This window comes from Parasteatoda tepidariorum, chromosome 2 (genome assembly GCF_982258835.1).
Source record: "Parasteatoda tepidariorum strain Cologne lab strain chromosome 2, Ptep-v5.0, whole genome shotgun sequence".
In the NCBI taxonomy this organism is placed as follows: Eukaryota; Metazoa; Arthropoda; class Arachnida; order Araneae; family Theridiidae; genus Parasteatoda; species Parasteatoda tepidariorum.
Window position 1 is genome coordinate 1,128,844 of NC_141756.1, and position 21,250 is coordinate 1,150,093.

The following is a 21,250-nucleotide window of genomic DNA, read 5'->3' on the forward strand; positions in this document are numbered from 1 at the left end:
GCCCAATTATATTTACAACACTGTTCTGAAATTTATAGTTTTAAAGTTGTGTTTTGTGGCTTTATTTCAATAAAATTATGTAAAATAAGAAAATAGAATATTTTTAATTCATTCCAAATATTTTACCTTACATTTCCGTTCTACTATTTGTGAAATTATTTCTGTTATATTTTTAATTTAATCCTGTAAATTTTATTTTGTTGTATGTTCTAAGATAATCAGATAAAAGAAAAATTTCTCATTTATTACCTCATTTATTCTGCTATTAGTTAAAAAATGATGAATGAATCCCATCAGTATTTTATTCAGTGTAGATATAAAAATGGTGAAGATATAAAAGAACCAGAAAAATGGGGAGACATTAAATTATTTAAATTAAATCATAATTTAATCAACAATTTGTACTTTTGTCTTCATTAACACATGACAGCTTCATATAAAGAAAAAAATCCCAGTATTTCATACAATTAAACTAAAAGAAATAACGAAATAATTAAAAAAAAAAGGTTATAAATTCAGAAAGAAAAAAAAGAAAAGAAAAATGATAAACTCATCGTTTAAAACTAGTAAAGTTTTTATTTCTATTTTAACGCATCGGAACGCTAAACCTATTCGGTCTGATTGTTGCTAGGAAAGGAAGAAAAAAATCTGCTCTATCGTAAAAGTGGGAACTTTTCATATATTTCTCAGTGATTAGAACTGTCATGAATTTGAGCTGTATGAATTGAGAAGACGATGGCGTAAAAATTGAGTCATCCCCCTGTAAATGATGCTAAATAGTGATGCAGATCAAGAAAAGAATCTCTATAAAGAGCCACGTCTTTTTCATTGGATTATCGATTAAATATTATTTGGACGCGGCACTACAAAACTTCCCCCATTTTTTTTCAGTCATGTAGCGACGTCGTTCGACATAGTTGTTTTGAGCAATTTACGTAATTTTCAAATCTGTATTTCTCTGAGTTGATCTTAATAGAAAACTTCATTTCTTAGATTTTTCATTATTTTATTTTGTTCTCATTTTTCAAACACAAATATTAGATTTTTTAAGATCATATAGAAAAACATTTTGCGCTTGATTTTCTTCAATCGATCTAACACATTCTGTGTTCCATTTCTTTCAATACTATTATAAACACATTCTAAAGGTTCACCAATTTATGTACGAGTTCATCAGAGATATCTTATTGTAACATGTGCCCTAAGGGAGTGATTTGCCAAGGGCACTATATTCTAGGTTATTGCCATACTCAATGATTATCGATTATACTGAAGCATTATAGCACCCGAAATTGGTTATGAGTTCTGAAAATTTTGATCTAGGTAAGTGCTGCACCTTCGGTCTAGAAAAAAGACGAACGAAAAAAATTTATAAACGAATAATTCTTAATAAACTATGGATTCAACATTAATACATACAGAACAAATTATCTCATAAAACACAACATTTATTTTTATAAAATTAAAAACTTTTTAAGTTTTAAATTGGTCTTGATGATTATTCTATTTTCTTGACGCAAAATTAATAACTGTCAATTTTTATGCGATTGCTTTTATAATCTCTCTATGAAACGTTGTTGAGAGAGGATGGTAGAATTTATTAACTAGTTGAGTTTATTAGTGTGTTAACAAGTTGAGTTATAAAAATTGAAGTTTTAGAGAGAATATGATAACCGATGATATTGGATTTAATAAATAAAAAAAACGATTTATTGAAGAAAATGACTCGTGTTTTTAGAATTTGTTAGGTGAGCAAATGATTTATGTTATAAAAAATTAAAAGTGAAAATGATTTATATACAAGTGAATGACATTTAATAAGAAAAAGATTATTGTCCGAATTAGAATTTATCAGATGAGCAAACTATTTATATCAAAATTCAATAATACGAGAGAAAACAATTCTCATAGAATTGAAAGCAAAGAATGATTGTAGTTCAATTTAGAATTTGCTAGGCAGGCAAACAGAATTTAATTTTAAGATAAGTTTTTTTTTACAACGACTGAGATCTAATAAGAAAATCGATGAAACAGTTCTTTATTTAAAGAAAAAGAAATAAAAACAATGGCAAATCTTATTTATTTAACTTTTTATTTTGCATTTGAACGAGACCGCCAATTTTAACAAATTTAATATTGCAGAGAAAAAAACTACCATCCTCATTTGCTCATATATGACTTTACAATGGAAGCCGTTCTGGCTGTGACATTACTTCATATGGCTTCCTCATAAATGCTGTAAGAGAGCTTCGAGGAAGGTGTGTGTGTCCTTGATTGAGAATTGTTTTTATGGAGGTGTCCTCCCGTTTCAAGGCTTAAATTTTTACTTTTCCACCGTTACACAATATTGCTGCTCTTCAGCATGCATGAAAGTGAAGGAGAAAGGAAGCGTGTCATAATCATTTTTTAACTTAGGAGATGATCAAATTATTATGTGAATAATTTGTGATAAATAGGATGTCTAGAATAAAATAAAGTTAAAACATACAATTAGTTTTAATAAAAACATAGTTAAAAGTTTTTACAATATTTTAATATCATATCTTACTTATTTAAAAATTACTTTGATAGTAAAATAGTGTATCTTAAGTCATGATAATAAAAATACAACGACATGATAGAAATTAGGAATCAAGTTTGAGATTTTTGAAATGAATCAATCTAAATTTTGTTTTAAAGTAATTACTTTAAAATCCAAAACAGTAAACCAAATGGAAACTTTTATGTAAGAGGTCATTACTCACAACACAAGTTTCACTTGAACAATCTCTCTTTTTTTAGTTTAAAAATTGAGAAAGCTTTAAAAATAAGTCAAATAATAATGTTTTGGTTCTTTATTTATAATATGATTTATAGCTAAATAAATAAGTCGTAGAATATTCTCATTTATGGCATTTAAAGGATTCTGTTGCAAAATCGTGTAACAAAAACAACATAAGCCATAAACAGTTAATTCAGGATTAACTTCCCAGTATTCTCATTTGATGTTTTATGCACCTAACTTTTAGAAATAATGGTTTAACTGTGAATCATATAATCGTTTACTTCAACTATAATACCATTTACATATTCTTAATACATTTGTTAAATTTAATCCTTCACCCTTTTAAGTTGAATTATTTTAAGAATTGCGTAAACAAATCTAAGAAAGAGTAGTTTGTACGACGAAATATGGTTAGGCTTGTCACAACAAAATTGTAATACATGATATTGCAGTTATTGAGTGATATTGTAGTGCATCACGATTAGAAATTTCAATTATATTTTTCTTTAAAAAGATGTTTCATTCATGAGAATCATTTCCTTCTTTTCTTCTTCGTTCTTATGTTTCAAAATCAAGAATGCATTGTAAAGCTATTACTTAAAAAACAAGTCTTTGACTAGCCATATAACTAAGTACGCCATTTTAATTTTAAGGGAGTCACTTCATAAATATTCTTAAAGTGTTTTGAAAAAAAAAAAGAAATATTGTTCTCTTGTACTAAGAAAGTTTTATTGCATAACGTTTTCGGTGACAAAACATTCTTTACTTCATAATCATTCTTAAAGTGTTTTGGAAGAAAAAATATTGTTCTCTTGTACAAAAAATATATTGTTTAATATGGAATTTTTAAAGTGAAATTATAAATATTCTTTATTGATAAAATAACAAATTCATACATAGACCTTAGCTTTTAGTTCAAAATCTACGTATAAAATTTCAAAGAATACTATAGCAAACTTCTTTTGTATTCGCGTAAAGAAATTTCTTTGGATAATTTACAACGTTCTTTCAAATCAACATTCTTTGGATAATTTACTTAAAATTACATAAAACTCTGAAATGTAAGAAAGTTTTCACAAAAAAAAAATTTATATTTTAAAATATCATATCTAAAAATGTATTTTATTTGTGTCGTAACATAATTTATTCAAATAAAAAAAGAGGTTAAAATACTCAAATCATAAAAATAATTTTAATTTCGTTTTCGAGAGTTTACTTCCGGTTTCGTCTATCAGTATACGAAAGAGCAGATTTAACTTCATTTTCTAAACTCGGGGTTAAAGAGGGGTTTTGGAAGTTCAAATGTAGGTTTAAAAAACGAAATTTTCGTCGAAAGTGCTTATTTTTAACCAGATGGATACTTTAATTATTTAATATCATTGAAATTTTCACGTTAAATTTTCTCACGTTAAATTGTAAAATATAAAGCAAGTTTGAGAAAAAGCAACAAATTTATCAGATTTAAGCAAAATTTTTGAGCATAATGGCCAATTTCTTACATAATTTTTCGTTCATTGCTTAAAATCGTATTTTATCTTATTTAGTGTACACGACTATGGATATTCCTATTTCTGCTTTTTAACTAATTATTTTAAGTATTTTTTTCACCAAATCCAGTTGATTTATTAAAAAATAACTTCTAAATTTTTGAAAAAGCTGTGATTAATTATGATTTGATTGATTATGAAAAAACGTTGGTTAATTATGAATTAAAATTATGATTTAAAGCATATCTTTAGGTTAACAAAGTCATGTTTTAAGATGCACTGGGGTTCATAATTCGCGATCGCAACGCTCGAGTACGCCGTCTAGCGGGAGCCTGTAAATATCAGACATTAATTTATCACGTTTTCATTTAGTTCCATCGAAATCATTGACAGAATCAGACGCCATTTTTTAGCAGCAAATAAGAAACAAAATTTCCCTAAGGAAAAGGCCGAAGAACTTGAAAAAAATCTCCAGAATATTAGTAAATCTTTCAGGAACAGAACACGCCAAACATTTGAAGAAAAATTCCTCAATAATTTTTAATTTCTATTATCAACAAACTTGCAACTGATGGCTTCCGATTTCGGATACTGTTACAGATGTGTGTATTAAGGTAAAATGCATTTCTTCTGTCTTCAATTCATTACGAATTAAAGTGAAGTTAACATTGCTTTCGTCATTTCAGTGAATAAATATGAATTCAGAACATACAGAATTGTAATAGTTATAACATATTCTTCTTCGTTATAGAATAGTACATATTTCTGTATCCATATAATTCGGAAAACAACAATAAAAAATTATCCAAGTTACTTGAAATAGTGCCATTTGTGCTGATTCTTAATTAATTTTAATCGTTTTCTTGGTAAGTATTTTTTAGTTTTGAAAGAATAAGTTCAACTAGAATTCAGCTATTCTGTTTTTAGCTACATATTCAAATTCACATCAATTATAAAATTTTGCTGTGTAGTATGTTATCTAAAAGTAATGAAGGGATAAACTATGTATCTATTATTTGAGAATAAAGTTTTCAAACAAGGAACTTATCATTTTGGAATTCTCCGGGAATTATAAATCAGGTAAGTGCAATGATTTTTACAATAAAAAATTTGCCTGTAAATATTTTTTTTTCATTTGATGATGGTTCTCTACAGAATGGTTTTTCACGTCTGATTAAGAACTATAAGAATAATAAAAAAAGAAACAATATGAAAGTTTTTATTTCAATGTAAAGAATTCTTGAAATCGTTTTTTTATCCTAAGAATTCTTTATTTTCCGTTTCTTAGTTTATAATTTTTTGATAAAAATTGTTCTCAAAATACTTTTTTTGAAAAATTAAATGGTATAACATTATGTGTTTATATATACTTCTTGTATATTCCAATGTTTGAAGTAATATGATTCAGAAAAGTATGGAATAAAAATTCGGTACTTACGTATTAACGCCACCGCCGCTACAGATTTGGCGGTTTTTAAGTGCCGCTAATGTACACTTAAAATTTTTGCGACAATTCATAAAATAAAACACTTTATTTAAAATCAAAATAGTCAATCGGATTTCGGTGGAAAACAAGCCGATATAGAGTTTAGCATAGATTCAAAACAATCATATCGCCATATGAACTCTGATAAATAAGATTCCAAATGAAATAACATTTCCAAAACGTACGTTTACCAAGATAAAGTTTTATGTTGTGGGAATTGGTAAATTTTCGTTTTTTCGGTAAAATATTTCCCTCCTAAAAAAATACAATTGCATCTTGTTTTGTTTTTGGCTAATTCCAAAGACGAATTTTTGTAGCACTAAAAATGGCGACAAAAAAGAATTGTTTTTTTTGTTTTTGTTTCGTCAGCATTCTTTATTTTACGTTTCTTAGTTTCTAAATAATGATTTTTATTGAAACTTGAAATTTTTTGATAAAAATTTTTGTCAAAAAACTTTGTTTGCGAAATTAAATTTCATAAAATTATGAGGCTTATAATTTTATTAATTATACTTTACTTAATTATACTAAGCCAATTATACTTTTAATTATACTTATGCTTATAATTATACTTTATAAGTATACTTTTTGTTCATTTTAATTTTTGAAGTAATATGATTCTTAAAACTATAGAATGTAAAGTTTAAATGGGCCTTTCATGTTATATCATTAAATTTCGTAAAACTATTTCTCGGGCATTAGGTTTTAACTCTTATAAGAATATACATATTTTTTTCTGTTAATGTACAAATATTTTTCGATGTGTTTTGGATATTACTTCTCTAATAAAAAGAGATACCATTTTGTTTTCGCTTGCATAAGTAAGAATATCAAGCATTTTTCTTTTTTAAATTTAATTAGCCACAATAAAGAAGGAACGTTGCAATGCTACGTGCTACATTAACGACGTCTCTAGAGTAACTGAATGACTGTTCATATAGAAATCGCAGGTATTAGTAATAGGAGTCTTTTTTTTTTTCATTTTTTGATATTCTGAAACTGCTTTTTTCCCTGAAAGTGCTCCTTTTTATTCAATAAGTATATTAAAATTTTAAAATATGATATATTCACTTAAAGATATGTAACCAATTAAACTTTTCAGGATTATTTCCGACCAGTATCTTTAGCTGTATATACACATCCATTGGTTCCTTTGATTGGTTTCTTTAATGGTTTATCAGTTCGAAAGGGTTTAGCTTGTTTCCAGATTGAGTTGTCTGCTGTGTTGAGATTTTGAATTTTCTCCGCCCATTGTTTTCTGCTATGATTTTGGCACTTTTTGTGAATTTGCTTATTCAGATTTTGTACTTCTGCTTTGAAATGGGGATCCAAGGTTCTTTGATAGGTTTTCCTGCACCAGTTTTTCTGTTTGATAAGGAAGTGATGTCTGGAGGTAGTTTTATAAAATTGGTCTTATATTCTTTCATGACTGTCAAATCATTATATGCTTCAATTATGTTCCTTTGTATATTTTCTATTTCTTTATCGATCTCTGTTGCTGTTTTTAAGCTTCGAGTGTTGTGATTTTTTGTGGTCAGTATGTTTTTATATAAAATCAAGTCAGTTTTACTAATACTTTTAACGTTCTAGACTATGGAGACCCCAATGATGTTATACGCAGGATGATGGTCAGAAGATAGTTCGTGGATAACACTAGCAGCTATTGGTACATGTAGGTTAGTGATTGTGAGGTCAAGGATGTCAGGAGTGAAGTTTTCATTGGCAGAATAATAGGTTGGTTCAAGAGGAGCTATTGTAGTGAGGCCATATTTGCTGATGAGTTTCTTCAGATTGGTGTCATTTCTGTTTGCTCTATTGCAGCCCCATGAGGAGTGTTTGGAGTTGAGATCCCCTATTAGAATGGTGTTCAGATTTGCTGGAAAAAGTGTGGTTATATTCTGTTCAGTGAGGGGGTGCTTTGGTACGTTGTATATTCCAGTTTTCTTGAATGTACTATTATCATAATTTAGAATGATGGAGATTTGTTCATAGTTTGCTGTATTTGTTGAGTCATATTCTGTTTTTGGCTGTTTAGGCTGTTTTTGTTTTAGGCTGTTTTTGGCAAGGAGGGCTACCCCACCACCACGATAGTTTCTGTTACTTCGATGCATGGTATAATTAGCTATTTTCAAGTTGGTCTGTCTGTTGAGATGGGTTTCAGTAATAACTATGATATCCGGATCCTGCTCTGCTATGAAATCTTTAAGTTCCTGTACTTATTTCGTGATTGCAGGAGTTTTGTACATGATTAAACTTCTGGCAGCAGTGACATTGTGTCACTCCTCCCCTTCCTCTGCAACTTTCCACAATTATGATAAGATTTAGTAGAGTTGAGAGATTATATATTTCCCGGTTTTGGTTGTTCTTAGGTAGATTGACAATGAAGAGTGGAAGATTTATTCTTTCTCCATTTCTGTATTTTGCTATTTGTTTTACACTATTTGGGGTGAATCCTTGTTCTATTAATGCATCCCCTATTTCTTTTTCGGTGTATATCGAGGGTATATGTTTGAGAACAACGCTTAGAGGCTTATCATCTTGTAAAAGTTAAGTATGATGTTTTCCGCCTTTTTCTCTAAGAATTTTTGTTATAATAGAGTATGTTTCTTTCGTTGACATTCTTAGATTTATTCGGTCTCCTTGAATTTTTCCAGTAAAGTTAGTTATGTTGTTACTTTGCAGAAGCTCTTTTATCTGCTTCCAATTATAGTTGCTGTCAATTATTATTATTGGCGGTATTCTTTGCCTTTGGTTATTGGGATATTGTAAATCCTCACCTTCTTCCATGTTTTCTACGCCAATTGAGTCATCAGGCACCTCGTTCCTTGCAGTTGCGCAGCTTCTCCCAGATTTGGAAGGCTCTTTCCTCTGGATGGCCGTTCTAATCTGGAAGCTGGTCTTCAAGGAAATCGACTGCTTCATGCTGCAATCTAGAGATTTTTCTTTACTCTCTTCAGAAGTTGAGATTTCATGAGCTTTGTTACTGATTACTTTCTGGATTTTCGAATTTTCCTCTTCAGAGCTCGATGATCTAGTTTCTTTATGTTTTGATTGGGATTGTTGATCTTTGTTTTGTGTTAGGTCATTTGTCTTTTCTCCTTGTTTTGTTTCCTTTCTCTAGTTATTCTTTTTCCCACTAATGTTTCCATTATTAAGTAACGGAGGATCTGGTATGTCATTTGAAAATATTTCTGTGTTTTGCTTGTTTACCTTTGACAGGTGTCTGTTCTCTTCCTTTAGTTCGTCGTTTTCAGCTTTTAGTTTATCAAAACTATTGAAGACTTATAACTTATTGAAGATATTCAAAATTTAGTATTCAGGTCTTTCAGTTGTTTCATTAGTTCATTATTTCTATCACTCTGTTGTTGGGATTGTAGGAAGTCTAGAGTCTGAGAGGCCAAGCTTGGGGTTAGTAGATTATCACTTGTTTTAGACATGATGACTTGTTGAATTCAGATGAGTAAGCTAACAAACTAGAGTTACTGTATAAAAAAGTAGCACTGTTGTTGTTACTGTTCAGATTGTTTAATAACACTGTTGCACAAAAATAGTTTAATGCGAGTAATTAAGCATCAAATTATAAAGCTATGAATTCAATAACTAGTCACTGAAATAAATGTTTAAGTTGCATGCACTTCCTGCCAAAATAATAACTCAATCTGTTTTAAGGAAACTCCCCTAAGAACTGTAATATTTGAACATCACATATTCCTGTTTTTCTGCAAAAATCAAACAGCGTCCTGCGACCAAAACTCAGCTCCTAGATCAGAAAATCTCTTATTTAATCCTGTTGTGCAGCTCTTTTATTAATACTTATGATAACCTGACTTTATAGGACTCCTTTTTATTTGTGATTATGGTGCTGAAGTTAATCAAGTCGAAAAGTGTGCGGACGTGAAAAACCTAGTATAACGAATACTAAACAAAGACTTCTAAAGATTCAATATATATCAACAAGGAATCTTACCTTGTTTCGGCTTCTTGTGGTTCCTTCACCTAGTATTCTCTTCCAAAGGTCTTGGGCTGTAGATAACTAATACACTTAGGCTGAAAAATACTTCGCACAAAACGTTTAAGAATTAAATTTAATAATTAAGCATGATAAAAAAGGGAAAGCTATATACAGATGAAAAGAGTTGTACGTTGCATGACAAATTCTAAGCTAGACCACGCTCGTGGAGAATAAGTTCGTAATTGAATGTTCTGTATTTGTCCGCTAGGGGGGGGAGATCGAGGCATTCTCAACACTCCCCTCATTGAGTTCAGTAGAGTGACTAGCTGAACTCAAAAAAAAAAAGGAAAAAGTCACAGCATCAGGGTTCAAATCGATCAGGAACACGCACTTGTCTTCCAGCACGAGTTTGCAGAGGCGCACAATGAGGTGGAGCTTGCTTCTTTAGTTGTTCCGTCAATTTTTCTTCAGTTGTTTTGTTGACTTCAAGAGGACAAAGTTTTTTCAAAGGACGGATTATGATTCCGGATTTGGTTCGCAACTTAGCAGTTCGGGCATGTCCATCTTTACTTGGCAAAATCTTTAAAATGCGCCCGAGAGGCCACTGAATTCTGCTTACATTGTCATTCCAAATTATCACAATGTCCCCAACTTGCAGAGCTTCTGAAGTTTTGGTCTTTGAAGAAGTTTCTCGAAGTTGACCAAGATATTCCGTTCTGAATCTCTTTCGAAGATTTTGACAGATTTCATTTCTGTATGCAAGTCGTTTTTTGAATTTTTCTTGATCTAAAATATCGAAATCTGCAACACCCACCTGTCTTATTTCTTGTAGGAACATCATAGGTGTTATTGGTGATAGCTCCTCCGCATCATCGGACACATAAGTCAGGGGGCGTGAATTCATTACACTTTCACAGTCACAGAGAACTGTTACCATTTCCTCGTAATTCAATGATGTTCTACCCAGAACCTTTCTTAGGATTCTCTTCATCATGCCAATTAAACGTTCCCAAAATCCCCCATACCAAGGGGCAGACGGGGGTATGAAATTCCAGGTAATTGATGACAGATTGGATTCAGTCTTAAGCTTTTCCCAATCAATGCTTCTTAGAAGGTTCTGTGTTCCAACGAAATTAGTTCCATTGTCTGTGTAGACAACTGACGGTCTTCCCCTTCGTGAGATAAATCTTCGAAGTCCCAAAATTAAGTTTTCAGTAGAGAGGGATGATAAGAGTTCTAAGTGAACAGCCCGAAATATAGCACAAGTCACCATCAAGATCCAAGTTTTTTGACCATCTTTCAGAATGAGGGGACCAGCCAGGTCAGCACCTACAATTTCAAAGATGGCTGCATCCTTCACTCTATCTGCTGGCAAAAGACCATCTGGTACATTGGGAGGTTTAGAATGAAAACGTTTGCAGATGACACAAGATTTTATGGCATTTCTTATAGTTTTTCGACTTTTCAAGATCCAAAATTCTTCACGTAATGTAGACATCAGTAATTGAATTCCACAATGTCCTAATTGCTTATGTTTCCAATAAATCAGATTTTTAACCACAGTATAATCTGAGGGAAGAACTATTGGAAGACGAAAATTAAAATCATCTTCTCTCATAAATACCTTAGTTTTAATTCTGATCAGTCCTTCATCATCAATAATTGTTTTCAAAGAATTCAGTCTCTTATTTCCATCGATGGCAAAAGCATCCTTTTGGACACATTTCAGAATTATTTTCTCAGCATTTTTCAATTCTTTATTGTTGAGTTCTCCAATGGTTCTGTCATTTTCTCTTTTCTTTGAATTTTCAGTGAATCGAAAAATCCATCCTGTTATTCTCAACAATTTCAAATAAGATGAGTATTTGTTGTAAAATTTTTCACTCTCCTTTACGTTAGTAGCAGTAACTATAGTCTTTCTTTTTTCTGCATTGATCGGATCTTTCTTTTTTCTGCATTGATCGATATTTGGCAATATTTCGCTTTTCGGCCACCTTTCTTCAGGTTCTTTTAGAAAATCAGGACCATTCCACCATTCAGACTGCAGAAGAGTTTTTGCTGAGCAACCACGTGATGGTAAGTCAGCGATGTTTTTCTTTCCAGGAACAAATTTCCATGAATTCGGGCAAGATAATCTTCGAATTTCTCTGACTCTATTTTCCACATATGTACCCCATGGTACGTCAGTTCTAATCCAATATAAGGTATCCATGGAGTCGGTCCAGTAGTGAGTTTCTACATCTTCGAGTTTCAGATCCTTTTTGACGGATTCTGCTGATCTTGCTCCAATGCAACATGCCAAAAGCTCTAGACGAGGGATAGTTATGTTCTTTAACGGAGCTACTCGGGATCGAGCCTGGACTAACTGGCAGGTTACATCGCTCTTAACTTTAACTCTAAGGAAAACACAGGTGGCATAGGATTTTTTGCAAGCATCGCAGAAAACATGCAAAGATAAACTTCCTGAATGGAGTATGAACTCACTCAATCTTCGGGGTATTTTCACGTTTTGCAGTTCAAAAAGTTGATTTTTCCACTTATGAAACTCTTTAACAATATTATCAGGCAACTTACAGTCCCATGAAACTTTGATTTTCCAGCATTCTTGTAAAATTATCTTCGGAATCAAGGTTAATGGTGCAGTAAATCCAATTGGATCAAAAAGCTTGTGAGCTAATGAGAGAATACTTCTTTTCGTTACAGGTTCATCCCTAAATTCCAATTTTCTTAAATCACAAGTTAAAGTATCTTCTTCTGTATTCCATAGCAATCCTAGCACAGGTACTTCTTTTATATTCAAAGTTTCAAATGGAAATTCGTCTTTTTCAGCAATGCTAGAGGAATAGCTGTTGTTACACCAACCTCTAAGATCACATTTGGCTGATGCGAGTAGTTTACAAGATTCATTTCGAAAATAGTCCAGTTCTTGAGGAGAATCGACACTGGTGACGCAGTTGTCCACATACATCGAGTTCTTAAGTTTAGTGGCTAGATCTTTAAGATGCGCAGGGGCTTGTTCTAAGTGATGGTCTAGAGTTGCAGCTAAAAGAAACGGGCTACAGTTTATCCCAAAAACAACCCTGCAATGACGATAAATGATCTTTTTTCTATGATCTCCTTCTTTCCACCATATGAAACGCAAATAGTCTCTGTCCCGCTCATGTAATGATATTTGCAAAAATGCTTTCCGAATATCAGCGATGACTCCTATTTTTCCAACCCTGAAGCGATTCAAAACTGAGGGAATTAATTCAATTAAATTAGGGCCTTTTTCAATACAGTCATTAATGGAAACAGAGTTTCGAGTGCGAGCAGAGCCGTCAAAAACGGGTCTACATTTCGTAGTAGATTGTTCTTTAAATACAGCCCTATGTGGTAAATAACTAACATTCGATGTTGAAGAGGCTTCAGGTTCGCCAACTCTCTCAATAATCCCTTCAGATTCCCATTCATCAAAAACCCTTTCATAATCTTTAAGTTTGTCAATTGATTTTAAAGATCTTATCGTGTTCTTTAATCTTTTTTCTGTCAAGGATTTATTATCGGCAAGAGGTATGTGTCCATCTAACCATGGAAGGCAAACTTTATACCTCCCGTCATGATCCATCGTTACAGTTTCTTTAAAGTGTTTTAGGGCAAGATCCTGTAATTCTTCTCTAGATCGTTTTTCACAAGGATCAACAATTCCCAATGTATCTAAATCCCATAAATCTGTGATTTTTGCATCATTAACATGAAGGGATAGAACCAAAAGCGAACTATCAAATTTATCATGATTGGTTGACTTTCCCATTACAGTCCACCCTAGATTGGTCTTTACTGCCACTAATCCACAAGAGAGATGTTCTATACGATCTGTTATAAGCTTTCTTGCAACGTCGACCCCCAATAGTAAATGTATTTCGTTCAAATTCCTTTCATGTAAACATTCCTTACTTTTTGGGGAAATATCACTCAAAAATATACCCTTTGACTCTAGATCTTTTAGCAACTCAAAATTATTAGCCCTGGGAATATTCGTACAGATTTTCTTTTGATCCATAGCAACTAACTCACAACTATATTTTCTATCGATACTACTTAACTGCAAAGCGAATCGATTATGCAATTCTGTTGATTGAGATCCTCCAAAAAGTCCATGAGTAATTTCTTCTTCACCCAATTTTTCTAATCCCATTCTTTCAGCTACAAATTTACTAATGTAACTCTTTTGACTGCCTGAATCATAAATTCCCCGGATAAAGTGTTCTTTACCTTCATTGTGTATACGAACAATCAATGTTTGCAAATATACAGTTTCAGATGATGTTTGATTCGTTAGTACGTTATCTTCAGAATTAGGACTATTTTTACCTTTAATATCATGGTCAAACTTAGAAAAGCACAAGACAGTTTGATGTTTACCTTGGCATCTACTGCACACAACCTTAAAACGGCAAAAGCGTGCAATATGGCCTTTATTTTCTAAACATTTAAAACAAATCCCCTTCTTTAACAAAATATCTTTTTTCTCTTCAACGGATAAATTATTAGCATATTCACATACGGAACTCTCATGTTTTGAGGAGTCGCAAAAACCGCATAATTTTTTATTCATGTTTTCATTTATTTCAGAAGAGATTAATTCTGAAGCGGAAATGAATTTATTTTTATTTTCTGATTTATTATATTTCAATCGAGTATCGGGAATATTTTGCTTACGGCTGGTAGAAAATGATTCAGAGAAGCGGCGGGGTCGAAGGTCATCCGCGTGATTCATTATTGCAGATCGTTCTCTAGAATTTAACTCCTTGGAGAGAAAGCTCAAAAGTTCTTTTATATCTGATTCAGTTTCACTTTCACGTCTGTTATATTCTAAGACTAAATCAGGCGGTAAAATTTTAATGAGAATGGGGCATAAAACATTTCCGTAATTTTTACAGACTAATCCTAAGGATTCTAAACTTCTTATTTGGGTATTTAGGTTATCATAAAATTTTCGGAAAGAAATTACATCTCGTGAGTTCTTTAATGGTTGCATATTTATGATATGATTCATGTGGGCGTTAATAAGAATATCTGTTCGGGCAAATCTTTCTTTTAATAATTTGACTGCCGTGTCATATGTTTCTTCAGAAATAGAAAAACCTTCTATTGTATTCAGGGCAGTTCCACCCAAATGAGCTTTTAAGTAATTAAACTTATCAATTTTATCGAGAGTGTCATTGTTATGAATGGCCGACTCAAAACTGTTCCAAAATGTCAGCCATTGTTTAAACTCGCCGTAAAATTTGGGAATGCTTAATTTGGGGAGTTTAATTCGAATACTTTCTTTTTGTTCACTTTTATAATTTGCAGACTCATCAAGTCCTAAGGATTTCTTATTTTTAGATTTTTCATTCGACATGTTTTCGTTTAATTCCTGAATTTTCTTGGTAGCGCGGAATTTACAACGAACAACTTTTTCACTGTACTCTTCTGATTTCGAAAATTCGTCTTCAAACTCATCTGGTGTAAACAAAACTTCTAATTCTTTGTTAATCGATTCAAGTGATTCATTTTTGTCTAGAAGAAAATGCAAACACTCTTCTAAAACACTGATATCTGACACTTCTGTTTTAAGTTCAGTTTCTAATACATTCAGCGCTTTAGTAACAGACGATCTAAGCAAACCTCTTTTTTTCTTTAAAATTGTTACCCGTTCCTCCATTGTTTATTTTTTCAATTTAGTGCTAATTTATATTTTTCAGTTCAATTGAATAAGTGTTCAAATTAAAAAAGTTAACTACGTCCCAGCAGGGGATGCCATATAACGAATACTAAACAAAGACTTCTAAAGATTCAATATATATCAACAAGGAATCTTACCTTGTTTCGGCTTCTTGTGGTTCCTTCACCTAGTATTCTCTTCCAAAGGTCTTGGGCTGTAGATAACTAATACACTTAGGCTGAAAAATACTTCGCACAAAACGTTTAAGAATTAAATTTAATAATTAAGCATGATAAAAAAGGGAAAGCTATATACAGATGAAAAGAGTTGTACGTTGCATGACAAATTCTAAGCTAGACCACGCTCGTGGAGAATAAGTTCGTAATTGAATGTTCTGTATTTGTCCGCTAGGGGGGGGGATCGAGGCATTCTCAACACTAGCTTTTAGCTCCATAACATATCGATTCGATAATCTTATTTAAAATTAATAAACGGATTTAATTATACATATTTATTGCTACAAAACGAATACAAACAAAGTTCACAATTTATGGAGATAAAACAAGTTTTTTTACAATAGTAAATTTCAGTTTAGTAAAAAATAATGAATTAAACATTCATTTGAATCAAATTTTACGGTTGAAAGTCTATTTTTTAAATTATTCCATTAATAATTATTATAGTCCTATTGAAATTGATTTCGGTTATGCAAGAAATTTTTTTTGAAGATAAGTGAAAATTAATGATTATTTTACAAAATAACCTGCCAATATATAATTCCTGCAAAATTCTATTTAAAGAACACTTGTTTTATTTTAACAAAACAGTTGCTCTTTAAAATTATAGAGTCGAGAGTAAACAATGAATATCTTTTCCAGAGAAAAAGGATACGCGTCTAATCCATTTCAGGGAAAATTTATGGATAGTAAAAAAGAAGAAAATAGTTTTTAAATTGCGCTACAACTTTGCCGTAAAAGTTTGTTACTGTACCATGGAGGCATTTTCTTCGGTTAGATCTTATTTCAACTGTACTAAAGCATCGATAAAAATACATTTAACGGATAAAATACATTTGATTTTGTGGAATGCGTGATATCTACTACTTTTTGAATAATCGCAAAAAAATAAAATAAAACTACTCATTTTTGAAGAAAAGATCAAGATTTTTTGTTTCAACTGTGAAACGTAGTGAAATTAATATAAACAATAAAAGTACCTCCCTTGCAATTAAAAAAATTTTAAATCTACTTTTCAGCCTTAGGCAAGCTTCGTGAGTTGTCCATGACTTCAAGTTTATTATCAATCCTTTAATAGTAATCTGTTCTAAAAAATATATAAGGTAGAGTTTATAGAGTTAGAATTTTAGATTTTATAAGTATCTATGTCAAAAAATCATCTCAATTATTTCCTTTGCTACTTATAAGAAGCTGGGTTTTCGGCAGTTACTTCTCTAAAGGAAAGAAAAAATATGACTCGAAAATAAATATCGAAAAATAACAAGAGTGGTATAAAGTTTTATTCTACAATTTGAAGTGTTTTATAAAGAGCTCTCCCAACCGCACTATACCCTCGAATATTGAATGATTATATTTCTCTTTATTTATATAATTTATTTTATATTATGAGCACTTGTATCATTACATACTATCTTTTATACCTTCTAGTTAATTATAATTAAAGTGTTTGAGGAGTTACACTAATTATGTTCAGACAAAGGACAAAACATGAAAATCTATTCCGATAATACAAGATCAATAGCCCAAATGCCACTTCAGGAGATCCTTTATTAGGCAACAGAGCTCCTTCAGTTAGTGTACTACCTTCATCCATGGACACGACAACATTAACCGTGAGGTGACCCGGCAAATAGCTGGTTGAATCGAATTTCGCACCCGGCTCGCACCGATCACATTCCTGACGTAAAATATCCTCAGTGGTAGACGGATCACGGTTAAGAGTCCCCTTGCTGTTAGGCAATTAACTACTCTGTCAACCACATGGGAGGTTTTCGTGGTTTTCCTCTCCGTGTAACGCAAATGCGGGTTAGTTCCATCAAAAAGTCCTCCACGAAGACAGATTTCTCCCACTAATTAATCCAGGAGTTCCCTTGGATTGGGTTGTAAATTAGAAGGAGTTTAACACGGGCGGTCGTAAACTGAAAATTCGGTTTGATATTTATCGACGTTGTCAAAATATACTTTTACCACATGCTTCCACAGTTTCTGTTTTACGGTCTTATGCATATGCGCTATACTTTTTTTAAATAAGCATTTTACCACTGGAAAATGCTATATGAACATGAAACATTTTTAAATCTCGAAAGGGTGTTACAACTTGGAAAAGGTATTGTGATTCTAAGAATAACTTGAATAGCAACAAAAAATATACCGTGCAACCTTGGTTTTACGTGTCCGTTTCTGACGCTATCCCGCTACGTCATTTTCTGCTGTTTAGCGAAAATTGCTTATACCGATAATGTTAAATTATCCCGGATTTTAAGTTACCCTTTTCAAGAAAATCCCGCTTGGTAAGTTTTTTTCTAGCAGATCAAAATTATTTTGCAAGATTCGCACTCACTTTTTTTCCTCTTTTCTAAGAGACTTCTTCTTGACACTCTTTCTGTCTCCTTTTGCTTCTCTCTCGCCTCAAAATCAGATTAAAGGAAGCTTAAATTGTAAAATCTGAAAGTTGAATTATTCCCCCACCCCCCCCCCAGCAAACTTTCAAACCATTGAATCTTGCGATTATCGAGTCAATTAAGTATCGATTAAAATCCATAATGTCTGAAGATCTTCCGAACTTCCCCGATTTTTTCAATGCCTGCTCCCGTTGATATAGTGATGGAAACGGTGAAGATGAGCAAAAAATATCGGATCCACACTTGATCAGGAGTTTTAAAGCATAAAAACAGTTGCTGATTTAAACCACAATGAAAATTTTCAAATAATAAGTATAGTGTTGAAATTATATCTAAAAAAAAACATGCAAAGATAGCATTTTTCTTCTTCTAATAGTTCATCTAGAAAGTGTCGATTTTTGGAAAATATATTACACCGGTTTTACGTTGCTCTGCGCGTCTTTTAATGTTAATCAGATGGAAAATGTAAAATTGAGGTTCCGCTGCACATTCTTTGATTTATACTTTTCAACCTTATTTCTGAAGAAAAAAATTGTTTCCAAATATGTGAAGGTCAAGTAGAATTCGAAGTCTCAGTAATAATCACGATTATTTTCGACGATAAGAATATAAATTGGAAAAAATGCAAAATACCGCTCGTGGATGAAAAGCGAAATAACACCAAATGTATAATGAACCAAAAAAAATGAAAACTTTAAATAGCTTTTGATCTAATCATCGGATTTTCACATACTAACTCTCGATTTTAATGGTTTAAGAGCCTAATGGACCAAGTAATTAGTACAGACGGTATTTTAAATTACGAAAGCAGACACAAAAACGTACTTTCTCTAAACAAACATACCTTTTTTTCCCTAATTCTTCACACTCTTAAAGGGGGAGGGAGGGTCGCAACTGTCTGACGTCTGGAGAACAATCGAAAAAAAAAATATTTTGACTCCTCTTCCTTAATGTTATCACGACAGCTTTTTAAGGAATTCGAAAAAGTAGAGAGCATCATTGTACAGTTTGATAATCCGAAGAATAATTACGCGTAAAAATAATTTATTATTATTATTATTTTTAAATAATAGTCGAAAAACGAAATCTGTAAAAATTTTTTTGGAAGAACCAGAAGTATTACTTTTGACTTCACGCATTTATTATTGCTATTTAGTTGCTTACTCGACCACCTTGGTATTTTTTATCCTTAATTCGATCAGACAAAATTCAAGTCGATAGAATAAATAAGAAACTATAATTTGTTTCTTTCGAGAACAATACTAGATGAGTAAATAAGTACAAATGTGACGCATAGTGATTTTTATACACAGTGAAAAAGAGTTTCTCAAAATTGAACAAAAATGTTTTAAATAGCTCCTGAACAAACAATAGTCTCATTTGAAAATCCCATGTCAAAATTGAAGCAGCATTTACTCATTTGTGAGAAAAATGGCTATTTTTAAATTTGCTTTTAAGGAAAAATTAGTGTTCGTTGGCTGCCGGCACGATTCGAACCTAAGGTCTCTTAGCTTGTAATAGGATGCTTTAAGCAATAAAGTTGTTCAACCCAGTCCAGGGAGAGGTTTTATACATTCCATTCGTTTAAAAGTTAAGATGTAATTAAATAAGCAAAATGTAAAATTAAAACTACCAAAATTCTGACTAAACTATTGGGATTCTATTTTCCAAATTTCAATCCTTTTTATTATTGAAATTAGAATCAGTAGGTCATGATGAGTCACTGTGGCGGCCGCCATTTAAAGATTCCTAACTCTGTTCGCACTGGGGTTGTACAACTGCCTATAGACGGTGAGCCGAAACTCAAAAAACCTTCAAAAATCAACTTTCGTTTACCAAACCTAATAACTACATGTTTATAATGTTTCTGGTTTCGAAACTTAGTTATTTCAAAAATTCATTAATGTTTACCTAAAAACACCTGCACATAATTATAGAGTAAGCTTAACAATTAGGAACTACATCGAGACAGCCGAATCACTTACGCTTAGAAATTATGCAGATTGTTTCCCATAGTTTAAACCCGTTCGTCGATTGCGCGTTCGTAAGCGTTACCAATGCACTGCAACTAAATAAACTGAGGAGTGAATGTTTCTGTTTTAGGAACGTTTCGTTAACAGCAGTCGATGTTTCGCTTTAGCATCAAAATTTTTCAAATGAATGTAGTAATTTGATAAAATAATATTTGTAATGCTTTTATTATGCGTTCTAATAGGGAGAGGGTTGTTTTTTTGAATTGTAATTTTTTAGAAGACTTTCTTTTTTTCATTTTGTGAAGGGGCCCTTCTTAGAAATTTGAATTTTGTAAAGGGAACTTTTTTATGAATATGAATTTTGTAAAGAGGTCTTTTCCATGAATTTGAACTAGGGCCCTTTTTATGAATTTGAATTTTGAGAAGGAGTAGCAAAAGAGGCCCATTTTTTGTCTTTATTGACTCATGCACAAAAAGACTAAATTTTAAAAAATGAAAATTCTTTTATTTCATCATAAATAAAAAAATACTTAATAAGTAAAAATTACTAACAAATGATTAATAAAAAACAAAGAAACAATATTTAAGTGATTTCTCCAGTAAGCATTGAATTAAGATAACATAGTATGTTGATACAATAATTAAAAAAAAAAATCAATTTAATACTTTTTATTTCCATACTGATTTCAATTTTTAATAAAATTATGCATGAATTATAAGAAATTTTAGGGGAATTTAGCACATTATCTAATATTATCCACAGATTTACAAAACAACACACAAATGTCTAACAACTTCCTAATTATTTAATACAAATGAAACATATAATATCTTGAAAACAAAAATCTATCACAAGAGATTATAAAAAAATTCAAATACATATCTTTACAAATTAATTACACTACAAAAACTTCTTATTTAATAATAAATCAGACGGACAAATTATTTCTGCTAATTCCAATGTGCAGCATTTGTTTAGCATTGTAATCAATAATCAGTAAAAAAATTTCCATTTCAATAAATATCAGGACAATTATTTAACCCATAATGATGGTTACAAATCATTAGATTTCAGGCTTACAAATAGCTAAAAAATTTTAGTTTATTTGAATGTGCATAATTGGTTTTTTATGTCAATCGATAAAACATGGACACATTTTATTCTCAAGAAATTTTAGAAAATACAGTTAACGCAACATTAATTACAAATTATCATTAAAAAAAATTGAGTTACAAAAGCTCTTAAATTATTTAATATCAA

At 31.4% G+C, this 21,250-nt stretch overlaps 1 protein-coding gene across 1 annotated transcript; it reads right to left on the reverse strand.

Annotated features, from left to right (window-relative positions):
• Nucleotides 1–10,050: 10,050 nt before the first annotated feature.
• LOC147814372 (uncharacterized) lies at nt 10,051–15,378 on the reverse strand. Its single transcript, XM_087155329.1, has 2 exons — nt 14,391–15,378; nt 10,051–14,042 (listed from the first exon to the last, which is right to left on the reverse strand). The coding sequence occupies exons 1-2, from the start codon at nt 15,376–15,378 to the stop codon at nt 10,051–10,053; spliced, it is 4,980 nt and encodes a 1,659-aa protein (XP_087011455.1).
• Nucleotides 15,379–21,250: the final 5,872 nt, after the last annotated feature.